This window comes from Falco naumanni, chromosome 13 (assembly GCF_017639655.2).
Source record: "Falco naumanni isolate bFalNau1 chromosome 13, bFalNau1.pat, whole genome shotgun sequence".
Taxonomy (NCBI): domain Eukaryota; kingdom Metazoa; phylum Chordata; class Aves; order Falconiformes; family Falconidae; genus Falco; species Falco naumanni.
Window position 1 is genome coordinate 9976452 of NC_054066.1, and position 25630 is coordinate 10002081.

The 25630-nt window shown below is 44.4% G+C and overlaps 1 protein-coding gene across 1 annotated transcript; it reads left to right on the forward strand.

Annotated features, from left to right (window-relative positions):
* Nucleotides 1-392: 392 nt before the first annotated feature.
* Nucleotides 393-25630, forward strand: MOGAT1 (monoacylglycerol O-acyltransferase 1). Its single transcript, XM_040612905.1, has 6 exons — nt 393-599; nt 11487-11665; nt 12087-12288; nt 14863-15037; nt 18664-18863; nt 21930-25630. Exons 1-6 carry the CDS (start codon nt 506-508, stop codon nt 22082-22084), a joined length of 1005 nt encoding a protein of 334 aa, XP_040468839.1. The 5' UTR covers nt 393-505; the 3' UTR covers nt 22085-25630.

A 25630-nucleotide genomic window follows, 5' to 3' on the forward strand; every position in this document is an offset into this window, starting at 1 on the left:
AGATCCCCGCTCGGCGGGGCACGGCAGCGGGGTGGACGGCCGCTCCGGGGGGCAGGAGCCCGCCCGAGGGCCTGAGGCGGCCCCGTCCCGCGGCTCGGCTCAGCGGGCCCGGTGCTGATAAAGCCGCGGCTGCCTCCGCCCTCGCTGCCCGGTGCCGTCTGTCTCCACCGGGGCCGATGCGGCGTTTGGCGGCCGGGAGCCGTAGCCGCCGAGCCCCCGCCGCGTGTCGCCGCGCCGGCTCACATCGGCTTTCCCGGGGCCGGGGCGGGGCGCGGGGGAGGACGGTGCCCGGGGCGGCCGCCTCCCCGTCCCCGCCCGCTGGGGCCGTGCCCGGGCCCGCGGCCGTGGGCAGCGCCAGCGGCGGGAGGGGGCGCGGCTGCCGGCGGAGCGGAGCGGCGCGGCGCGGCGGCTGGCATGTGCGGCGGGCCGGGGCCGGGGCTGGGGCTGGAGCCGCAGCCGGAGCCGGCGGGTCCGTGCCTGGCCGCGCTGCTCTCCCGCCGTCAGCATGAAGGTCGAGTTCGCTCCCATCAACATCCCCCTGAAGAGGAGGATCCAGACTGTCGCCGTGCTGCAGTGGATCTTCTCCTTCCTCCTGCTGGGTAACAGCCATCCTCCCTCCCGCCCTTGCCCCGCAGAGAAAAGAGGCAGAATCGGCTTTTCCCTTCGCCAGCGGCACCGGCTGGCATCGCCCGGTGTCACCCGTGGCTCCACGTGGGAGGAGAGGCGGCCGGGCGGGAGCATCGCGCTTCGGGCTCGGCCCTTCTCTTCCCTGGAAGCACTGGATGGCTTTTCCCTCTTTTTTTTTTGGAGGGGGTGTCTTTCTAATCTGCGGGTTCTCTGTCATAAAAACTAGCGAGCAGTCTTCTCACTGAGATGCCCACTAGGTTTCTGACAACTGCCAGCTTTTTATTGAACGTGAGCGTAAAGGCTGATATGTGACTAATGCTGTTTTCATTACTGATTTTGTAAAATAACTTTATATGCTGTAGTTCAATAAAATTCTCATTTAACTAGGTGACGAGAATTAATAAGGATCAACAGTGAACTGGCTTCAATGCAGCTGCCTCTGTAAAATAATGGAAAATGTCCCCACTTGCTTTAAGAAAGTGTTTGTAAAAATTTTACTTGGTAAACTTTTTTCCACTCCTTATTCCTCTGTAGGGAATTTTCCTAATATCTTAACAGGCTCCTATCACTAAACACCTGTTAATAGCAAGATCTTACTCTCATGGGTAATTATCTTGAACTTGATAAAATGAGTCACTTGATAAGGTAAGCTAAGCCTTAATTCTCTGGGACCAGATCCATGGATTGTGTAAATTGGCAAGTGGTTATTGAATAGCCTGTGTGGAACAAAACTGTCCTGAGGTATAGAGCAGCTGACTACCTGTGTGTTACTGGAAGTGTTGGGATGATTTATGATTATCTGTGCTTTAGGAATTACAAGGAGAAAAGGAATGTGTGCATATATTTCTTGTATATCTTGCAGATATAGTATTGTTTACATGGTAGTCTGATGTCTTTCAGATGATGTCTTTTTCTTTTTTTGGTTGTTAGCCCACACAGGTTTAGGTCTGTGGGGGAAACATGGAGGGTATGAAGCACCTTGATAGATTTATCCTTAGCGCTCAGGTGTTTTGTTACCTCTAAATTATATGTGGTTGGACTATAAAGAGTTCATGTTTGTGGCTGCATTGTAAATAGCCTGTGCTTTTAATTTTCTATTATTGAATTAGACCTTTGCATATGCCATTATTCCAGTCTGATGATAATGCGGTGGAAGTTCAGTGGTAGTGGAAGGAAACAATTTTTTATCCGAGCCTGGTTGGTAACAACACTGCTGCAGAAAATAATGTCCTTCTGTGCTTGCTGGAAGTGGTTGGGCTGCAGAAAATCCACATTTGCTGCAGTTCAGTGGGAGAAGTAGGCAGCTGTCTTCTGCAGCTGGCACTGTCTGAGGAAAAACGTCAAAAATCAACAAGGAAGTGGTGTTATGGCTGGTTATGTTAAATATATAGTGAGTGCACGTGATCATGAAAAAAACCTGTTTGCAGGAGTGCTTGAATTTTGGTGGACAAATTAATAATAATCATCTGCTTGTACTTTCATGGGGATATTTACCTTTAGAGCTATCCAAGGTGACCTTGTTATTTGTAGTGTACTCTTTCAGTCACAGGGCAGTCGGAGTGATCTGGCCAGAAAGTTTCACTTTGCTCCAGGAAAATTCACATGGCTGAATCCTAAATGACTTAAAGGAAAAACGAGTTGGTTTCTGACGTCCTGGATTACCTTTATGCCTGATTTTTTCAGCCTTTTGTTTTGTTTTTTTTTTTGTCTGCTGAGCAGACAAAATATGGAAACATTGCTCTTGAATTCAAAAGTGACACTTTGAAATCGTGCAGGGGATTGCCCCAGTACAAGTGAAATACTGTGTGAATTCACAGGATAGGTTGGAGGGGTAGGTGGTGTTTGTGGGTTGGTACGTGGCTGGAACTAGGTTATATCAAGCAACATCTTCTGTAGATTCAGCCTTTCTTATGTAAAAATATCTGCATGTGAAAACATGAACAGATAGCACCATGTGATAACTAATGATTCATGTTATAGATACAGGGATTCTGTTGAGAGCAGTAAATAAATAAGGTACTGGCTTAGTTCTCAAAGTTGTCCATCTAGGTATGTGGTGAGGTGCCATAGCCTAATAAAATGGACTAATAAAGTAAGATAACTTTTAAAATCAGTGCCCTGAAAGACAAAAGCTGAATTGGATAATGATATCCTTGAAATCTGGGAAGTGACATGTGAAAGCATGATTTGGCACACAGAGTAAGCTGTAAGCGGAATGTGAGTCTGTTACAGCTTAGAATCCATTATGTGACTTGGATAGGAGACTCAAAATCAAGCTTTGGTTTTATCTTCCTGGCTGAGACCCTTAAGAGTAGCTGTATTTAATGTAAAAAGCACATTGTGGTCTTTGCCCCTTGCTTTCCAGGTTTGCTGTGTTGTAATGGTGCATGGTTTTCTGAGACCATGGAATTGACGATTGAAAATGCCCTTTTGCTTCTGTGACTAAAGGCTACGCACACGTCGGCCTGAAATAAGTATAGGCAATGGTTGTTGAAGAATCTCATCACCACTTGGAGAAAGAGCGAATCGGTCAAGGAATGCTGAACGAGTAGCTGCAGTAGCAAGGAACAAACAAGAAAAGTTCTGCTTCTTTGTACAGTGTGCTGGCTTGGGCTGGGTCTGCACTACAGAACATTGCTTCTGCTGTACAGCGTAGGCAGAATAAACATGCCTCTGCCTCAAAAAAAGCTGTACAGAATTTCATTACATACAAAAAGAACCTCTTTAAAATTCTGGGTGTAAGTTCCTGTGCTTCCCTGCTCTGTACTGCGAGCTGCCAAAGTTCACCCTCAAGCAGAAAAGACGAGTTTTCATTGTAGCAGTGGTTCTTCTGTTACTTATGCAGGGGCATGACACCAGAAGCAAAAATAAGTTCTGAAATACTGTGATCTGTATCCAAGAGCTTCTGGATGAAACGAGAGAAATGCCCATCTAACAGTTTCCCACCATGTGCCAGCGAAAAGTGCCACGTGGTTTCCTATCTTACGTGCTCTAAGTGCAGCAGGCTAAAATAGTTCAGGTGAAGTTCCATGAAAAAGTGTTTTAAATAAGCTTCTTTCATTTAAAAGAAGAGTGGTATGAGCCTGGAGTCTAGAAAACTAAAACTATGAAAACTGAAAAACAGGAAATGCGAAAATGATGCTATTTCTTGCTGTGTTAAGCAGAAATCCAAAAGGGCTTCAGGCTGAAGCATGATTTCAAGTCATTAGTGTTTCACTGCCGCAACAGCAAATATATGAAGTTTTGCGTTTTCAGAGTACCTATTTCAGAAAAAAAAAGCTGAAACAGACAATTTTGGTAGACGTCATTTTATGCCTGTAATTACTGTTATTTGGGGTTCATCGCCTTGGCCAGGGGCTGACAGTCCCAGGGTAGGTCTGGCCCTCTTCCCAGCACGTGCAGCACCCATCTGATGGCCACTGGTGAAGCTGTGTGCCGACACCTGCTTCTGATCTCTGTGCCCCGCGGTCCAGGGAGAAGGTCACCTGGAGAAATGAAATCTCCAAGCCTGTTCAGTGCTGCTGGTCTGACGGGGGGTGAAAGCAGAGAGGTGACATCAGTCCCATTTTTTATACTGTGGGTTTCACAGTACATACACACAAAAGAAATTGTCACCATTGATGAATGCGCTGGGTGTCCTTGGTGTTTAGCATCAAATCTTTGTTTTTAAGCTTGGAAATATTTTTCTTAAGAACTTCTGACTGAATATTTGGCTGCAGTTAATGGTACGTCTGATGTCCTCCGGTTAGGAACCAGGGTAGGTTTTCTGTTCTGCAGGTCTGTAAGCGTGTGGCGGGGTGAGCTGCATGCCTCAGTGCTGCAGGGCTGTGAGCCAGGTTCAGGTTGTATCAGGAGGTGATCCCTACCTAGGCAGGGGGTAGATCAAAGGGTTCATTTAAAGGCAAAACAATTCAAACAAGGGAAAATCAATGAGGTTTCATTTAAGTGCTGCTTTACAGCTGCTTTAGCCTTTTGTTTTTCTTCCTCTCTAATGTACATAAATCAAAGGACAGCATTTTGAAGAAAATAAAGCAAGCAGGTGAACTGGTGAGCTTTTCCTCTGCCAGCTTCTGTGCGTGTGATGTGAAAAGGGACAGTAGAATTTGAGCATGTACAAAATCCAATGCAGAACTAGGTAGCTTGGGTGGAGTGGTGGTGCCTTGGTCCAGACTATGAGAGATGGAGATGAGAGAGAGTTTAACCCTATGATAAGGATACCAGGATTTTGTTTTGAGATGTGGTGGTTGGGGAGAGTGGTGCACCTTCACTGTATGGGTCTGGCAATGGCACGCAGGTCTTCTTACTGGGAACCTAGGAAGTGACTGTTGTGCCTGCAGCCCAGTATTTATTTACAAAATATGGGAACCTAGGAAGTGACTGTTGTGCCTGCAGCTCAGTATTTATTTGCAAAATACTTAATAATACAAAATTAGTACAAATAAAAGGTATACTTTAATATGCATGAAGCCACAAAATAGTATGCTAAAGACATTGGTGTATATTAAAGTACATCCTGTTTTCTAGTGATTAAACTTCTGTGCATGTAGGATGAAGTACTCTGTTAATTGAACTTGGCTGGAGACAGTTTTGAGTTGTGGATCTGGCTTCCCCAAAAGAATAGAAATGATGAAACATTTGCAACAGGGTGAGATATTGCTGCTGGAATAAGTGACTTATGTATTGAGAAAGCAGGTGTCGGTGTAATGTGCTAAAGGAAAAAACAACCCTTTCCCCACACATGTCATGTTTTGTTATCTGGTGCCGATTTGATTCAGCTGTAGCTGGCTAACTAAAATGGTGGTGTTCTTCCTCAAAGCCTTTTTTAAAAAACTCTCCTTTGATACCTAAGGAAAATTGGCTAAGCTCTGCGAGCCTTTCCTAGTAAGCTGGCTGGTGTTGCTGCTTGTTCTCATCAGTCTGTATTCACCTGTCTGTGAAGCTTATTGCTGGCCCATGGGTAGGGACTGATGTGTGATCACAGAGAATAACAGGGTGCTTAGTGATGCCTGACTGACTAGTATTTCTAGGAATGCTGCTGCTGTTACCTACATCTCAGGGAGGGAATTTAACCACGTCTCTGTGTATATTAGTTTGTATCTCTTGGGAATAAGAAGAGAAAAATGGCAGTGCTCTGTCAGGCCAGAAGTCCTGGCTTGGCAACCTGTGTGTGACCAGAACTGATAGTGGATGTCTGAGGAGAAATAAAGAAACAGGAAATATGTAGGCTAAAATTGGCATGCTGTCTCAGGATTTGGTAATTAGTAACTCAGGGATTTGCTGTATCCAGACCACACTATCTACAAGTCAATAGTACCTCATGCTCTGTATCGCTAGTTTATCAGTATTTGCCAATGGAAGGTCTGCTTGCTTAGAACTGGAACCAAATTCCAGAGTAAACAAGCTTCCAAACCGTGGCATCAGAGGGTTTGTATTTTTTATCATAGTAATGTTGAAATACAGCTCCCTTGGTAGGAATGCTCAAACATCCTTGTGACCGGGTCTCCCAGCTGTGACCAGTGAACTGACGAAAAACCTCCACTCCAGGAGACTGGTATGTCTTCAACAAACGGCGACCTCCTTACCACCTCAGTCCTGGAGGTGGCTACCAGATTCCTGTGGACTTGACCAATTTTCCAGTGCAGTTAGTTTAAATAAATTCCCAGCTTGTTCTTTGCTGGTGAGTCTGTATCTGCCATGGGTAGAAAGTGACAGCAAGTTGCTGTGCTCCTGGTGGAAATCTGTGTATTGACAGAATTGCACAGACTAGCAGGCTCTAAGCAACAGGATAGTGCCAACATTATGACTCAGTTTTTTTTTAAAAAGTGGGTTTTTTTTCTATGTGGGAGCTGCAGAGCAGCAGTCTGCAGAGGCATCAGCTTGCTTACTGTTTGCCTTGGCAGGTTGCCTCCTCAGGTGTCACCTGTTGTCCCAGGTCTTCCTTTGGTGGGACTGTTGGTCTATTTGCTGTATGTGTTACTTCATTTAAATTTCTATCCCCTTCTTTACAACCTATAAATAATTTAGAAAGTATTGCCAGAAATTAAGGTTAATTTTTTTTTCTTTTTTTCCCCTAATGAAAGAATCCACTAAGCAGGGGAAAACATTTTTTAATGCCAAAATCAACTTATCAGCAGTACCTTGAGGACAATGGAGAGGAGCAAATGTTTATTAGGGATGGAAACATCACTGTGCAATTCTCCTAGTAGTCCCCTTCAGCGCTCTGTTCCTCAGGCACCCAGCTTGGAGGCATTGCTGCTCTGAAGAGTAAGGGTGAGGGAAGGACTGTTCTGTTGTAGGAACATCAGTGTGGCTTTTGAAGAATATGCCGTCTTTCTTTCTTTTTTCTTTTTTTTTTTTTTTCCCCCCTGTGGCTGTAGATGAAAGAAATTAGCTTTTCACCTTGCTTTGTGTATTGGTATGCACATGTAATCATAAAGCCCAGAGAAGCACAATATAAAAAATTGCATCTCTACCTGTCTATTCACTAGAATGCCAGTGAGATAAAGATGTCCTGTTTACCGTGTCCTTTGTGGGATGAGGTTCAAATCACTGACTCTGAAAGCCTCCAGCTCATTTAAAACACAGCAGCACAGTGTCTTTAGAGAAAGCTTTGCTAAGGGCACGTGGGAAGCAGCAGGAACTGGCTTGTAGTCCAGACCTGAGTTGTCGAGCAGTCCAGAGGTCTCGGTGCGAGCTGCTTTGAGTGGCTTTAGGGGTGCGATGGGGAGCCTGTAGTGCTGGTTAGATTGAGATCAGCACCCTGGCCCCACCTAGGATACACCTGCACTGCCCAGACAGGGTTTGTGACTGCTCCGAGCGTCATGGGAGGCTTTTCTTCTAGTGGACAATCTATGATTAGGTGGCCCTCACAACAGATATTACTCAAACGTTTTTTGACTCCTGAGTAACTGCAAATGCATTTGGAGCTTCCACTTGCTGGGATCACCTGTATTTCCTTACCCGGTGTGCTGGTTTCCTACTTCCCATCCCTGTGGTATTTAACTATTTCATTAATTTGGTGCCCACAGCTGCAAACTCAGAGCTTATTTAATGAGTGGCGCATCAGGTGTTCAAACATCATTGGGCAGGACAGCTGCTAGTGCTGCTAGCTGACACTATATATAATATTTTTCATCCATTTCTTGCAACAGATGACTATCTGCAGGTTGTAAATGGGGAGGTGGAGGAAAAGGATTTGCCCATGTTGGCTGGCAAACCAGATATTCAGTCTCATGGCAGTCATTTGTCTTTTAATCCATATTTCCTTTTCCCCCCACTGTTCCAATATACTACAGAGATATTGTCAAATTCAAGTTCAAGCAAAGAATTATGGTTGCAGTGTACACTGGAACTACATCCAAGGAGGCAGTGATATAGTAAAGTGACATATTCCAAGTTATTCACCTTTTGCCTGGAATTTGTTTATGAATTGAGGTAAAGTGGTTGCCATTTATCTGCTCACTGTCTTCTCTGAAGGAGAAAACACTGGGTTTGTGTTTATAGGCTTATTGGTTTTGAGTCATCAGTGTTTAACTCATCTTGCAGGCTGTTAATGCATTGAAATAATAAGGTATGGTAAAAGGAATTTGCTTCACATGTCTCATTGCGAATGCAATAATAAATGAGCTTTGTCCTACATGATGCTGAGCTTCCCTTAGGAAGTGCTGACAGCATACTTATCTCCCCATACCTTACATGCACGCAGGAACGTGTCCTAGCTAAAGCAAAGCAATGAGCTTGTTGATCTTGTGTATGTTTGTCTGCATAGTATTAAATACTGCTATCTGGCACTTCTCACCGCTGATTTAATTAGCTCTTGCAGCAAGGATGCTCTGATCCAAAGCACCTCTCAGCTGTTTGGCTAGGATACTGATAGTAAAAAGGCATGTGATTCCACACTGAGCCAAAAGTCCTTTTGAAGGGTAGTAAATATAAATACTTGCCAGTTTTTGCATAACAACTTGAAATTAATTGATTTATGGCAATTAAACAAACTTATCATACTTATTCAAACTGAGACCGTGAGCCTTGGCATCCTGTCCAGATTAACATTCCTAGAAATGTCTATAGTTTCAGGATCTCTTCTTCAAAGAACAGGTAATGACTTTTCCTCAAAATATTTCTGTGCCCTATTTTGAAGTGTTGCTGGTGTGGGGTTCCCAGTGAGTTCTCCCTCCAGAGCAGTGGAATTGTGTCATGTTTCATGTGTGTTATTCGTCCTGTATTAATGATGTTCCCTAGAACTCATTGTTGCAGCTTTTGGGAGTTTTCCACATTGACTCTGGAGGTCTGTGGGCCTCGGTGAGCTGTGGTATCTTTCTAGAGGTCTTACTGAGCTGCTTCTCTGCGCAGGACCAGGGCTGGTTTCCTGTGGAATGGGGAAGCAATGGGCTTCTGTACTGGTGGTACTGAAGAATGGCATCTCCTTCAAACCAATAGATTTGATTCTGCTTCTGGTTTTCTTTATGGTTGCTCCCTTCTCCCTTGCTCAAGGCAAATGCAATTCCTTATTTTTCTGCTCATTCACTGCCAGGGATGGGAATGTCCATCCTTTTCTTTTCTACCCAGTCTAACCAGCAGCTCTGTCTGCTGCTGGATTCTGTGGTCATTCTCAGTCACCCTGTGACAATATATCCATTCCTACTCTGAAGGCACAGTCAAACTAGGCACAAGGGCAAGTTGGCTGAAGTTCAGAAAAAATAAGTACTTGGGTTGGAGGAAACACGAGTGCCTGTGGGCCAAGTTAAGCTCTGAATTTCAGCAGCTCGAAATTTGCTTGGTATAGGGAATGTGCTGTGAGTTTTCAATGCCCAAGTATTCACTCTCTTGAGTGAAACTGATCTTAACTAGGATGAGTTGGTTTTACTGTCGGTCCATCTGCTTATTTCTGAGTTTTCAGTTCTGCTAATACTTAGCTTGTGTTAGCCAAATTACTGCCTGAAGTAATTCTGTTACTTTTTTACTCATCTCTACTTACTTATGTATTTAGCCCCATATGTTTCACTGGTGTAACTCCTTTTAAGACGTAAACAGGATATTGCCTTCATGAAAGCCAGCTAGCTGTGGGACATACAGACTACTATTTCTGCTTTGTAAAATATCATACAGGAGTGCCTGTTTCATACAGCTCTTGCCTGTTGAGACTTCCAGTGAGGACTGGGTCCTGTTTTGTTTGCCATTGTATGAACATGTGATGCTAAAGTTCTGACTCCTTTGCAAACCTGGAATTCAGCATCTGCTGAATTACTCTGATGCGTGAGCCTGATGTGTTCTGTTCGTGAGATGCCAGGGTGAGAGGGCTGGTGCAGGGCATACTACAGGGTGGAGAGCAGCAGGTACCACTGTGCTATGCTTCAGCCCACTCTGTCCAGAGCTGCTTGAGCTGCTGCATGAGTGCAAAATTCTACAAGTCCTACAAAGACAAGGTTTCCGTAGGGGGTTTCTCTGAATAATTTCAGGATTGAGCCCCAAAGTGACATGTTATGTTTAATCGAACAACTTTTTCTGGCTCTTTGAGTTGTGTAAAATACAATTCCGATGTATTGTTACTGTAGCAGGATGTTACGATTCTTACTAACCTGGGTCTGAAAGTATCAGGACTTAAAACTGCTTTTGTCTTCCCACAGTAATGGTGAGCTTCCACTTACAGTGACATGTTTAGAGGCTGAAGTGGAATCTCTTAATCATAGAATCATCATAGAACAGTTTGGGTTGGAAGGGACCTTCAAGATCATCCGTTCCCAGCCCCCCTGCCATGGCAGGGACACCTTCCACCAGACCAGGTTGCTCCCAGCCCCGTCCAGCCTGGCCTTGGGCACTGCCAGGGATGGGGCACCCACAGCTGCTCTGGGCAGCCTGGGCCAGCGCCTCACCACCCTCACAGGAAAGAATTTCTCCCTAATATCTGACCTAAATCTGCCCTCTTCCAGCCTCCAGCCATTCCCCCTTGTCCTGTCACTCCATGCCCTTGTCAGAAGTCCCTTCCCAGCTTTCCTGCGGGCCCCTTTAGGCACTGGGAGGCTGCCATAAGGTCTCCCCGGAGCCTTCTCTTCTCCAGGCTGAACAGCCCCGACTCTCTCAGCCTGTCTTCCTAGGAGAGGTGCTCCAGCCTCTGACCATCTTCGTGGCCTCCTCTGGACTCGCTCCAACAGGTCCATGTCCTTGTTACGTTGGGGGCCCCAGAGCTGAAGGCAGCACTGCAGGGGGGTCTCACGAGAGCAGGGTAATGTTTTAGTCTTGTCTAGTGCATCTCCTTGGCCAGTGACAGAGCACTTTTCATGAGGAGTAGAACTGCCATCTCTATTTTATAGGTAGAGAAGGTAAGAAATAGAAAGGGAAAATGATTGCCCAATACCACTCTCATTAGAAAATCTAGAAATAGAAAATCATGTCTTGCTGTGTCCCTCTTTCCCTGCTTTACTTCCCCACCTCTGCTCCCTTTTTTTTGCTCACTTGAGCATCACCTCTTTGTTAGTTCTGGCTTTCTCCTTTTATTCTGCCTTAGGTAAACCAGATGCTCTCTACCAAACATTAGTGTTCACTCTCACCACAGGGAGAAGGCAACTGTGCTGGCCTGGCCTTCAGCTCATGCCTTTGGTTTATTAAAGTAAATCAGCATCATCTTAGGCTTATTCATCCAGCTGTGCAGTAGAATAAGCAATACAGACTGAGGTGATACACCCTTGTAGGTGTTTCACCCTTAGTGTAACAACATTCACACAATGTGGAACAAGCTAACTTGTATTTGTGTGCATTTTGAGAGCATTTACAATGTAAGTATCAGGGCTGGAAATTCAGGGTCTTAAGAGGAGACCGGTGTCTTTAATGCTTGCTGTGGTTTCCTTTTTTGTCTTTTGTAGCAGAGTTTTGCTGTGGATTCTTCGTGATCCTGATTCTGGGCAACTTCTGGTTCCTTGCTGTTCTGTACCTGCTGTGGCTCTACCTTGACTGGGAAACACCATGCACGGGGGGCAGACGCTCCCAGTGGGTCAGAAGCTGGACTGTTTGGAAGTACTTTAGGGAATACTTTCCCATTCATGTGAGTAAAAGGTTTCTCACAGGACTGTAAACACTGGAACAGAAACAGCTTGAATAACCATGAGCATGGACAAACGTCTAAGACTCATCTTTGGTAAAATTCTAATACTTACTCCAGGGTGAATTTCTTTTTAAAGCATGGGAATTCTGAGATTTAGTGAGAAAAAAGGGCAGAGGCTGACTTTCTACTTGGACTGTTGGTCACAAGACAGTGCCTCAGCACAGTAAATGCTAGACATGGTATCTTGAGACACATCTGTTTAAACTTTGCTCGGCTGTAAAATGGGACAGTAAAGTGCTCAGAAGTAAATTAATTGTCATCGGTTCTGTGTCTTGTCAATGTGCAATCTCCGTACTTAACTGTTTTTGTGAATCCTTCTGAAGCAAGTATTATAATGTTCTCCACTGTCTGTATTTTTCAGCTTATAAAAACTTCAGATCTGAATCCAAATCACAACTACTTACTTGGCTTTCACCCTCATGGGGTTCTGGTAGCTGGAGCCTTTGGAAACTTTTGCACTGGTCCAAGTTTCCAAAATTTATTTCCTGGGCTTACTCCATATCTTCATATCATGCCCATCTGGTTTGGCTGTCCCTTCTTCAGAGAATACATAATGAGTGCTGGTAGGTAAAAGCAGAATGTCTCAGCTTTTGCTCCATATTATAACTTCTGCTTCAAATGTAGTGTTTATTTCTGCACCTATAAATGGTAAGTAATGCCAATTCAGAAGGGTCAGCATTGGTGCTAAATTAAACCTCTGTTTTATGATGAACTGTTGTTGCAAAACAATTTGAAAGGTTTTATTAATAGTTTTGTTAAACTGTATCACGTACCAGTTATTTACAAGAAGAGAAGGGCATATTGATTTATAACATTATTTAGTCATTGCACAGACATTTGTAAAACAAATTGAGGATAATCTCTTACCTGAAGGGCTCAAAGTCCTACTCATTACAAATATCTTTCTAGTCAGAATTTAATTACCTACTTCTGATTGAGGTCTCATATTGCAACTTTCTGTAATTTTAATGGCAATGTAATCTCTAAAGAACCTTTTTTTCTCTGTTCCAAGTAGCACTTGTCGTAAAGGGGTGATATTCATGATTGGTACTGCAGTAATAAAAGAAAAAAATGACAAGCAATAAGTTTGGGGAACATAAGCGTGTATAATGAAATCAGGCCTAGTGTTTGCCCACAGTGGTTTAATACAGGAGTTATTTTACTTAAATTCAATAAACCAGAGCATTTGCATAAGGACAGTCTAATGCATAAGACTAGGTTTGAGAGACACGGTTCTAGCTCTTACTCCTGACTGCAACACAGATGCTGTGGTCTCAGATAAGCTGTTCCATTGCTCTATTCATAGAAGCGTGTCTAGGATGTTCAGTTTAATATCAGAACTGCCTATCCATGTGTATCTCAACATACCAGAGAATGCCCTTCCATGCGAATGTTATTTCTGAGGGGATTCTTTCAGGATTGCAAAGCTAAAGGATTGGCAGTGGTGGAAAATGACTGTTTTAAACATTGCCTAGCCTGGAAGTCTTGTTTTTGGCATCTTGACCCATAGGAACAAATATTAACCTGCTAGATGAGAAATAACATGAGTAAAAAACACGCTGAAGAACAGTCAGCCTTGTAGCTCGTTTTTCACAGGTATGTAGCTGATAAACCAGAGGGGACCTTCAGTATAATACAGGTTATCAGTCAAATCATAAAACACTTGCAAAATCTTCTGTGTACTAAATGCCATGCTCCCAGCACCTTGTTTCATCTCCCAGCCTTTAGCTCTGTCTCCGAAGCCCGCCAGGCTGCCGTTGTCACCGTCAGGAAGAGAGCTGCAGCATCATGGAGCTGCTGCGTCGCTGAGCCGGGAACAGTGCCCTGCACCCGGGCTGGCAGCACGGCTTCAGCAGGGAGATAAACTTGTCCTGGGGAAAGGCGGTGGCTCTTGCCTTCTCTTCCAGAGAAAACGCGTGCTGATGGATGAATGAGCACCGCGCAAATTATTTGTGTCTCAGCTCAGTTGCATTTTTCAGAGTAACAGTGACCGTGAAGACGTGTATGGCAAAGGGGAGTAGTTTTTTACTGAGCTTGCTCCAGTTGCAAGCTATTCCCCTTGGTGGCCAGCTCACAAAACTAGATCGCAATCATCTTCCCTTTGTTGTGACATGTTCATAATCCATGTTGTAATGTCTCTAACAGGAGAAAAAAGCAAGTGGGGTGACAGGAGACGGAGCCTTTGCTTAGCATCCAAAAGAGCACGCTCTGATACTAGCCATGTCAAAAACCAACGCAAACTAGACTTGATCTCTGCATTGTCATTTAGACTATGTTAATTCAACACGATGTAATTAAATGTGGCTTCTGGGTAAATGGTACCACTATGAGCCTTTGAGGTAAAAGTTACGGCACAAAGGAGCTCTGGAGGGGTTAGACGCTTATCTGGTAGAAAGGGGTTTTTTCAAAGCACCAAATTCAGAGTAAGGTCTAAGTCGATGTTAAAGGCTGGTACAGCGGTGTGCCTCCGATGGGAAGTATCTGCATCAGCAAGAGTACCAGGAAAGCTTCACATCTTATGCTATTTTAGGCTAAATAGATTGATGAGCGCCAGGTCCTGGTTACTGGAGAATGAGCTGATGCAGTCACTTGGAATGGTACAAGTGAGCCTTTTCTGCTGCTTCTGACGCTCTCATGCCGTTGCCTGAGATGGAGCTGCCGCTTTATAGTTTTGAAAAGGATGAAGGGGGTGAGCTCGGCACTGTAGATCGGTGTGTGAGTTAACAAGTCCTCTAGCCATTCTGTAAACCCTCACCACCTGTGTTTACCTGCACCTGCTGTACAGCTTTAGCTGCTGCCTCTCAGGAGTATCTGCTGCCGTTTCTTCTGTTCTCGGGCACAGAATCTCTCCGAGGGGGAGTTAAGTCGGCAGAAGAGCACACTCTTCCCTGAAGATCTCAAAACTCCTGTGACAGGCAAACAGCATTTAGCTCATCAGTGTGAAATCAAAGGACTTATCTAAGAGCCAATCTGTTGCAGAGCGAGGGGGTTGAACACAAATCTTTGAACCCTGTCCTGTGCTGTAATCATCGTAAAACATACTTAGATATTTAAAGATATTTTTAAATGTTTCTTACATTCCACTGTACTTGTACGAGAAGATCCAGTGGTCACTCTTAAAATGTTTGCTCCTGAAGGAATGGTTTCTGCATCCAAGGAGAGTGTCTCATACGTGCTGAACAAGGAAGGAGGCGGCCACGCGTCCATCATTGTGATCGGAGGAGCAGAGGAATCTCTGAATGCGCATCCTGGAAGTTTAACTTTGAACATCCTCAAGAGGAAGGGCTTTATTAAAATGGCCTTGAAACATGGGTAGGTTTCCTTTCTGGGCTGCTTGTAGTAAGTAAGTTTTGAATACAGATTGATTCTTAAAGGTAGTTCATGTTATATATAGTAAACCCGTATAACTGGAAGTTGAAAGAGTTACTTGTCTAAGAACGTGCAGAAGTCTGGCACAGGAGCCAGTCTGTCCACCTAGATCCAATCTGGGAGTGTTGAAAACTCCCTTTGACTTTCATAATTTGTAAGCAGTAGGTGTTATTAGCATATCTTGCTGTTTTATTTCACTTGGTTTTTGCACTAGCGAAGAGTAAGAATTATGAAACTATATTAGTAAACCTTGGCTGTTATTGCTAAGTGGAGCAGACATTCTGTTTTCTGTTCTCTAAATGGAAGTAACATTAAGATAGAATTTTCTTATCATTTTAAGCAAACAAAAAAAATTAGGAAGCTAGGCCCGCCCTGTTTTATTACATCATTGAAAATTGTGCACTAGGAAGATTTGTTTTCACCTTTATTCTGAAGAATTTCTTTTGAAGATTGTTGTTTGCAAAAGTAAGTTTCTGGGAAGTTTTGGTGGCAATCTCAAGAAAAACTAACTTACTTTGTACTATTGAACAGCCGGCAATGTGTAACTAAAGAGAGAGGGTATAAATATCTTTTGAGTGATTTACACAGTATAAGCTATTGTGTTTGTTCTGGACTGGGCTAGATGTCTTGTGTACTAGAAATATTTGGACCAATGACTTGTTCCTGCTACACTTTCTGAGCAGCAACCAGGATTACATATTAATGTGTGAAGCAATGAGAAAAAAATACTATCTTGAGAAATCTATAACAGTTTTTTAAGCTATTAACTGGAAAAAGGGTGGTCTCTGAGAAGAAGAGCTCTCTGTTTTCACACATGATGTTAAGGTCCATTTTTTTCTAGAAACAATTCTGTGTCAAAATTCCAAGGGGGTTTCTTGTGCATATCACTAGGAGTCTCACAAAGGACCTGTTCTCCAGTAGAAGAGTACATTTTACTCTAATGTGTACCCAGAAACAACACTTGTGTATTTAAATTAGGACTTTAGTGCATAAATGAGTCTTTACTCAATTTCTGCTCAGCTGCTAATTAATCCAGTGGGATCCTGAACACTATCAGTACCTTTTCTTTTTTTTAAACATAAAGTTTAGAAGAATATTTAGGTGGTTTGTTTTGGGGTTTTTTTGAGCATGTCCATAAACATCTGATCTGTGAGATCACAAAAGTTGGTGTTTATCTCTCATCCAAACTGATTTGGATTGAGAAACTAGATACACCTGTGCCTCTCATGGCCTTGATTTCAAAAGCACCCCCAACATGCAACAATAAAATCAGGACACTTACAAAACACAGGAATGGCCACTTCTTTCCTTATGAAGTCCTTTTTTCAAACGATGGTTCATCGTGTATCTTAGAGGCTGAGTTGCCTAGAGCCCTGCGTGGGCGGTGACACCTGTCTCTGCCTGGGTGACTTGAACAGCTACATCTCGTACATGGTCACCTTAACCGCCAGGCTACAAGTCATTCTGGGTCTGAGCACCGGCAGGAAAAACTGCTTCTATGTGAAGCCCAGGAATTCTGACTTAATTTCTATACAGTAGAGCTGTGGGACAGTCTGACCCCAATAGAGCTTTTGCAGCATTGTTGGCAGTCCTGAGCTACTGCCCAAAGACTCTGCATCCAATAATTGCTTCTGGTTCTAACATTTTGTTTCTAACAATTAAGAAAATGTGAAAAAAGCTTCCAACTCACATGGGAATGAAAAGGTAAGGGAGGCTTATGGGACACAGATGAGAAGAACCACCTGCTGTCAGTGCTTGCCTGTATTTCTGATGCTTCTGACCTGCAGCATCAAATACCAAGAGAGGAAGGGGCAATGCAGAGACCACGAGGGTGCAGAGGCCTGTGCTTTCTGGCTCTGGCTCCTGTACTGCCAGCACAGAGATGCTGTGGTTCCTCAGCGAGGAACTTGTCACAAGCGCTCTGAACATGTTAGCAAAAGTCCCCTGCACTTTTGGAAAATACATTTTGGTACAAGGTAGTACAGAACCTGATATAAGGTGAAGAAATCCTAAAGACGTGGAACAGATGATGAATCAGCTAACTTATCTTTAGTTTCACAATCATAAGTTACTTATTTCTCTGTCTTAGCCTCCTACATAGCATCTTGCAAAAGCCTTTACCAGATTAAAACAAATCCCACAGTCTCAGGGTGCTATTGCACCATGAGATGTTCCTGTTTGTCTTAGTGTTGTAGTAAAAAGTGGAGTATTTACACAGCTGCAGTATGTTCCAGGCTTTCTGATACTTCCTTTACAGGTAGCCGGGTGATATATGCTCTATTTGAGAAAGAACCTTTGAGCAGACACGAGGCAGGATAGTGAGTGGGAATGGCAGTCTTCAGGGGCCCTCAGGCTCGAGAAGCTGTAGAAGCAGTGGGTTTTTTTCCATATGGGGGGGCTTTGGTTGCCCACAGTGCTTCCAGCCAGCTCTGTCCTCAGCGCATCCCCCTCAGGTGTCCAGAGCTCTGCAGTAATTCACCCCAACAATATTATAGCAAAGCTGGGCAGTAATTCACCCCGACAATATTATAGCAAGCTGGTCTTCTACAGTAAGGTTTTTCTCAAAGATAGTGTGGGCTCAATGGAGCTAAGAGATAGAAGCTAGGACTTAAGTAAAGCGAATAAAAGACCTTTGTATCCTTCAGGGACTGCTTAGGATTGCCCTGCTTCTTTTTCTTTAAACTCTGCAGCATGCTATTTAATGAAACTAAGCATTAATCAAAAAGCATACTGCAGTCAAGGCTTTAAATACATGGTGGTTTTGCCTGTTGGAGACAAGTGTGCCGATTCCATCTGCCTAAGTAGTTTGTCCAGGAGCTAGTCGGTGGCTTTCTTCCCAAGCCAATTCATGAACTGAGTGAGAATTCATTAGGCTGTGCCGGAGCCAAAGTGAGTTAGTATAATTTCCGTGGGTAGGATTTGACCTCTGGTAATAATGGATTGAGGCTAGTGTTTTCGAAGAAGTCTGGAGGAAGCAGGATTTCACTGGGAATTGGACAGCAGAGCGATTTGGCATTGCACTTGTGTCTGCAAGGATGTCTGGTTTTTATCACTGTTTTTGTGCTCAAATCAAGTGCATGCATTACTCCGGTCAAAAGGCAGAGGAACGCCAAGATCTGGTTTTGACGCCACCCAGCCGGGAGCATTGTAAGGTTAGCAGCAAGGCTTCCTTGCTTGCCAAGGGAGAAAATGCAGTGGAACAAGGGTGGACTCGCTGAAATAGTGGTGGATAAGATCATACTTATAATTATGATACATACAATTATTCATTTTTATAATCATGAACTATCATAACAAGTTGTGATGGCTACCAAACAGGTAAATACTGACCAAAAGGTAGTTGCTAGCTGTATGCCAATCACCTTATTTTAATTAATATTTTTTGTTAAGCCCAAGGCAGCCAAAAAGCAGCTGTGTATCAGAAGAGTTGAATGCCTGTTGTTGATGAAGTCTAGAGCTGCTGAAGCTTTCTGTGTCACTTACTGTGAAACCACTTCCATGCTGCTGATGTGAACCGCAGTGCGAATGCAGGCTGATGTGGGATTCTCAGCGTGTTCATTATTTTACAGGGCTCATCTGGTCCCAGTGTTTTCATTTGGTGAAAATGAACTATTCAAGCAAGTTGCAAACCCCAAAGGTTCATGGCTCAGAAATGTACAGGAGAAGTTGCAAAAGATAATGGGCTTTGCTTTACCTCTATTTCATGCTAGAGGAGTGTTTCAGTACAGTTTCGGCTTAATACCTTACAGGCAGCCTATTCATACTGTTGGTAAGTCCCCTGTGCCTTTTCTTATGCTTATGAAAATGTTTAGAAATGTGTAAGTGTGCTACTAATATCTGTGTAAATTTACAATTTTATTCTAACAGAAGCAATTGGTTACCGTGCATCTAAAACAAGTATGTGAGATTTTAAGTAAATGTTTTTTTTAAAAAAAATCCTGTCCTTCCCCAGTTAAAAAGGGGGGTTCTTTTCTCCCTTCCCCCTTTCTGTCCCAGGCCATACCTTATACTTCATTCAGTTACTCACAGGCTTCTATCCCCAGCAATCCTCAGAGAAACCCAAGGGTTGTCCAGTCCGTACCAGAGGGCTGCCGCAGCCCTGCAGCTGTTGCTGCGGATTCTAGATGCTGCAATTATTTTGTAAGATGCCCGGCACCTTCACTTCTTAGCCCTGCAGGGAAGCAGCAGTCGGGCGTTGCAGGTGCTGCATGGCTACCCCAGCAGTGCTCTGGGGCAGGGCTACTGGAAGGAGCTGGTACTCCTCGGGACAGAGGGAGAGATGCAGGAGGGAAGGGAGAGGGTGTCCCATGGCAGCTCCACCGCAGCCCTTTGGCAGGCTGCTGCTTAGAAGGCATTGCAGCTCCCTCAGGTGTTTCTTTCCCTTTTGTTTTTTTCCCCATGGAAAGATCCGTGCATGTTTAATTGACAGTGTGCATGCCGTGTTGGCAGGCAGTTTGGAAGGGTATTTTTCTCCAAAAGATTTCATCCCTGGTCATCTACTCACTGGGGCGTGGGGCTGAATGTCTTGATTTTTAATGGCTTTAACTAGTGCTATTGGCAACCACACCTGTAAAAAAAAAAGTGGTGCTGGGCATCATGCAAAGGCAATAGCTGGCTGTCTATATTTTTGGATAAATATTTTTTAGCCAGATTCTGAGCTGAGTGAACTAATGAAGCCTATTTCTAAAGAAAAGTGAATCAAACTTTTCAGATATTCCACAAGGGACATTTAAGAAGGCCCTCCCTTTAATGGAGAGATTTGGTGTTAGTATGGAGCAAATCAAAATTTTTAAGACAAAAATGTAGCTCTTTTCATGTTAAATTTCATGAAGATCTGTGTTTTATCAGTTCATATAGTTAAATGTTTTAGGCAAGATTTAATTTTTAAAGCCCACGGTGTGCACAGGCAGGCTAAAAATGTCACTTACATTAAAGCCAAAAAGTTTTCAAAGCGTTGGAATGAGAATGACATGTTTTCTGCAATTTTTCCTTGGATTGATGACATCTAGACTGTTCTGAAGCTTAAAATATCCTCTACTTTAAGGTAAATTTTCATCATTGTAATATTTACTGCAAGGGCAGAGGTGGTCCATGGCTAGAGCACGGGAGTGCTACAAATCAGCAAGACCAGAATCTTGCAACAGAGCTTGTTGTATGATCTCATGAAATCCCTTAACTTTGGTGCCTCTGTTTCAACCCATTTGAAAACTGTCCCCATGTCCCTGCATTCTTGGGGAGGGGGCTCGGTATGGCTCGACACCGCTTTGAAAGTGTTAGCTCAGTTCCTGAAAGCTGCAGCCACGCTGAGCTCCACCGAGCCAGTCAGCTGTGTCCACAGCGTGGCCAGCCGGGTACTGGCGAGTTTCCTCATGGTTCAGAAGCTGTGGTTCCTAAAGCAAGGAGATGCAGTTCAGCAAACACGAGGTCGGTGAAGTCTGGGTCTTTTGGGCTTGACGAGTGAAGTACTTTTGTTTTTCCTGAAAATTATTACTGCTTTTCAGAAATAGAATCGACTCTAAAATACAAAATCAAGCAGGTCGCTTAAAGCTGCATGGAAGGTGAGAGGTGGGGGTATTTTCCAGTTCCACAAGAAATCTCCACTCTTAGGAGAAGAGACTGCTGCAGAAGGGCTTGGGGGTTGCCTGGTGTTTCCAGTTATGCTTCTGGAAATCCCGTATTGGATGTATATTGATTTCACACCCTCTAAGGTGTTGCTCAATCCGGGGCTGGGTTCCCACCCCTCGCGGTGTAATGTCAGCACCGTGCAGGGCCTGAGAGCTGTTGGCAGCTGAAGCTGTGGCAGGAAAATGCAGAGTCATCCCCTTTGTGGTTCTGGTTAGGCTTCCCTTCCCCTTAGTCAACACCATCCAATTTGAAGTGGCAACATCTGTTGAAAGGGATTTTCAGGTGCCTTTGTAAAAGCTCCTGGGGGGTGCTTTTAACTCTGCTTTTCTACAGACTTCCTCGTAACCTTGGTCGGGTCTGTTAAGCTCTCAGTGCCTGCAGTGCGACAACAGCTGTCAAAACCTGTAGTGACTGAACAGCACGAGGAAGGCTGAGATCATGGGAAGCTTCTCCTAGCGTATCGCAGGCTTTTTTCGCCGTAGCTTTTTGTGGAGGAGGGGGCTGCCCTCTGGACTTCTGTGGAATTGCCTCCCGTGCTTCCTCTTGCTCTTGCTCTGACAGGGTGGGTAGCAGGCTTTGCACGGGGCGTGAAGAACATTTCAGCCGGAATGATATTTGTGGGCAACAGATGGTTCAGAGACACCTTTCAGGGTGTGGGGGTTTTATGTGCTACCACCCCCCAGGCTGAGGTAGCCAACAACATTTCTGGCACTGGTGTGGCAATACCCATTTGGAATAAATCAGAAGATCCCTGTGTTTCCTTCAGTCCTGTTCATGTGGCTGTGTGCTTGAGGGCACCACTGTCTTAGGCATGTCCCTCACACTGGATACCTTTAGTATTCAGATCAGAACCGAAGCCGGTGAGAAGCTGCATTTTTTTAAATGCTATTTTCACCTTGCGGAGTCCTGCCCTGATGGCAAGACAGCACATAGCCCATGGGGGTGTATGTTGAAGTGTAGACTGCTCCTTCTCATTTGCTCTTTTGCTGCCAAACTGAAATGATGTTTTTTTTAAATTCATTTTATGTACATTTGAGCAGAAGGAAGTGAGAACTGGACCCAGGGCTCAAGTTTGTGAAGGGCAGGAGAAGGGTCCTGTGATCCTGCCACCTCGCTGGGAGCCGTGGTGGAGCTGTTACAGGAGGGAGAGCAGTTCTACTTAAAAAGAGATGTTAATGAAGCTAATGCTGCTGCTGTGTTTGATTTACAGTGGGAAGCCCCATCCCTGTAAAACGGAACTTGAACCCCACCACAGAAGAGATAGAACAGCTACATGCATTGTACCTACAGAAACTAAGAAAATTATTTGAAGAACATAAAAGAAATTATGGAATCCCCGAGCATAAAACTCTCATCTTTGAGTAGCAAATTATAATTTGTAATTCCAAATCTCATGGAAAAAAACCCACTGTATGCTGAAAGATGTCTTTCTTGCAATCTGTATTTTGCAATCTGTAATTATCCTTGTGTAAGGAATAATTTTAAGAAGGGATTATTAGATGATGTATTGATTTTTATCTTACTCTTGGGGGGACGGGAGGGGGGGAAATCCTTAGGGTGTGAGCCTCGAAGCCAGTGCTGTTTTGAGTTGTCCTTTTACGTTCATCTGTACCAGAAGTACTAGTGAGAGACTCGATACAGATGTTCTTGCCACCAGGGTACCGAACCATAGCTTGAACAGACAAAATTGCCCCAGCATGAGTTCACCAACAGGAAAAATATAAACCTGAGAAGTCTTTGATTAGAAGTTGAGGGACTTACCAGCATGTATCAAACATGACATCAGGTTGTTCCCTGAATATCAGAAAACCCTGCTGCTCTTCCATAGAAATGAAGGTGTATGTTTTCAGCAGATGGCTATTGTAAGCCATTTACACGTGAATTTAAGAATAAATAGGAGCTTTCTGCCCTGAATAGGATATCAGCACAAATGGTTTGTCCAAGTTACGGAGCAGAGCAAACCCTCTGTTTGGAGGAGAACAGTGTGTTGAGGTTTCTGTGTGCGTGTGTATGCTGCATGGTCGGAAGCACTGAATGATACGACTCTTCGGGACAAGCTGTGCTTTGGATCATCGTTTTGGAGGATGAAGCAGCTTTGTTTGGTACTTGTAGCCTCAGAGGAGGTGGCAGGCACAGGAAAGGAGAAATGTACTGAGGAGGCTAGTGGGGGAATCATATGAACTTTACATCTTGTGCAAATTAAAAAAGGTCATATGCCATATTCCACAGAAGGAAGGGGAGCCTGGTTTGTTCAGTCTCGTCCTGAAACTTCACCGAGGAAAGCGTACTTGATACATGCCTTTATCTTCCCCCCTGACAGATGTGGATAAGTATGCAGAGAGTGGTGCTGCAGTGTGACACAGCTGTAATTGCCAAGGCAGTGTGAGCACAGCTCTAGGGTGCAGCAGGTTAAGAAGATGCTTTGTTATACAAACCAGGTGCTTAAATTGGAGAGAAGGTTTATTCCAAATTTGTATATCCATTGAAAAAAAGAAAAAAAAGTCTTAGCCAAACTCTTTTTCAGCTAAAACACCTAGGTCTCGGAGGCGATGTTACGTAAGGAGAATTATAGTATATTATGGATTTTTTTACAAGACAAATCCTTGTTATTTGTAAATGCTTTCTATCTGCACATGGACTTTGCAGATCTGGTTTTATTGAAGTGTTTGGTTTGCTTTAAGCAGTTTTGGTGCCTGAATATTACATCAGTTAAGTGCTCTGACCTGACAGGACATGCACAGGATTGCCAGGCAGCCTGGGGCATCTGCAGGTGGGTTAGATGAGCACTGGTGTGCTCCGGGAATAGCAGCACTGGCTCCACAAAGGCACTGGGCACATTGTGTGCTTGCTGGGCTGGAGTCCCTGTAGAAGAAACGCAGCTGGGACTTGAGCAGAAAGTTAAAAACTCTTGAAAGAAAAGATCTTAGCAACATGTGGGTGTTTAAAGAAGAATGGAGATATCTCAACTCCTACAGAGTGGCCTCCTAATGAACCAAAGCTCCGAAGCTGAATAAATATTTGGCAGACAGAGCAGATGTATGTTGTTCTGACGTGCTCCAAAAAAACCTCCAGCAACAAGTCGGTTTCCTTAGGAGGACTGTTCCTTCCAGTGCCTATCTGTCATTCAGGTGTGACCAGCACTGAGCCAGTGAATCCTGCTCTCAGTTTCCCTAGGATGACAGGTGTCTTTCTTGGAGCTGGGGCTGGAATTTGCAATGCCTGAGGTAGCCCGCTCTGCCCTGACAGGCTGCTGCCCGCGTGCCCACGGCTCGCCTCGCCGTACTCCAGCTTTCCTGGCACCGTGTGTGCTTCCCCTCCCTTCCCACGCTTTTGCTGCCTGGCGATCGCTGTGGTGCACACGTCTGACTTCCTCACTCTGTCCATCTTCCCCTGGGTTAAGATCTTTGAAGGACTGTGTGTGCATGCAAAATACTGAGCGGTGGCTTCTCACTCAGCAGAAGTGGGGTTTAGGAGCAGGGCTTGAGAAGAGGAAGCGCTGTGACTGTGCACGTTTAATGTGGGCTTAAGATCAGGATTGTTTCAGCTCTTGGAAGGGCGTGTGTCTAGGGGGGTCAGACACAGCAGGCTTGACACCTGGGAAGAAGTCTCCAGGGTTGCAAGGACTGTAGTAAGTGATGAGCCCCGAGTAGTCATTTTTGCTTAGCCAGCTGTGTGGAATTGCCTTTGGATTTAGTTTTTTGCTGCCTGCCCTCATGAGTAGTGCTGATTATTCATGAAGGAAGAATTTGGAGTCTGTGTCAGACTGTCCTGTCCTAGACCATCTGCTCTAATGAGATATTTCCTCTCATTCTCAGTCTGCTTTTTCCCCCATTACCTTAATGATATAGAAGCTCAGGATGTAAATTTAAAAGCATTAGCATTGGGTTGAGGATGGGAAATAACAATGGATTGTTGATGATCGGATTAGCCAAAACTTCTAGGGAATACGCAGACACTGATTTGGGGGCAATAGATGGTCCAGAAGGTACCCCCCAAACAGGCTTACCTTTGAATTCCACGAGAAAATTATCTGTGGGCTATGAATACCATCCATAACCGGCACAGATAGAACATGTGACTACTGATTTTTCTTTTTGTAACATAGGAAGATGGAGAAACAAAGAAAACAAGCTACTTAAATGTATATTGTTGCTCAGTAACTGCTGCATGTTGCTTATGGTGGTCCTTCCAAACTGCCTTCTATTAACAAATTGTCTAGTGTATCTAGGACTATTGTAAAATAGAATGTCAGTCTCCAAACCTGATAGGCATGGTGTTATCTGAAATACCTCTGTGTCAGTGTGTGGGTGTGTAAAACAGCCCTGCAACGCTGAGCCTAAAGGCCAGAGCCCTGGTGGCTGTAGACCTGCTGTGGCTAGTGCAGGCACCACTGCTGCAGCCACCAGGAGCTTCCCGTGTTGGTCTGAGCATCAATGCAGTCTTGGGTTGCAGTTCATGCTTGACAAAGCAAGAGCAAACAGCCAGAAGGAACAGTGACACCCTCCGCCCCCAGCTGTGATTAGAAGAATCAATTAGTGCTCAGATTTCTGGTGGGATGCCCACACTACTGGGGCCTGCTTTGTGGTGTGTTTCTCTTTGTGCCTTTTAGTGACGCAGGTAAGCCCAGGGAAGCTAGTCATCTATCAACAAGGAAGATGCTCTGCCTCTACTCCGTGCAAACACTGCCTCCCCAGCCTGCTCCAGGTGACAGTGCCAGCCTGTTCCCTTGCGGGTGAGCATCTCTGCCAGATTTCGTTTACAGAAGGTTAATCCTCAAGAATTTTTACATTGTGAACTACAAAGCATATTTGACATTTTGTAGCTTTTTATGGTACTAGTAAAAGATGAATGTCAGTTGTTTCAATGATAGCTGTGGCAAGGAGGTGTGAGGTAATAAAGGTTTGTACCAAA

What these genes read in the sequence shown, in the direction of transcription:
- MOGAT1 (XM_040612905.1), top strand. Translation starts at nt 506, where the DNA reads ATGAAGGTCGAGTTCGCTCCCATCAACATCCCCCTGAAGAGGAGGATC. An exon ending in GGGAATACTTTCCCATTCAT is followed by an intron (nt 11,666 to 12,086) that starts GTGAGTAAAAGG and finishes TGTATTTTTCAG; the next exon opens with CTTATAAAAACTTCAGATCT. An exon ending in GCAGCCTATTCATACTGTTG is followed by an intron (nt 18,864 to 21,929) that starts GTAAGTCCCCTG and finishes TTTGATTTACAG; the next exon opens with TGGGAAGCCCCATCCCTGTA.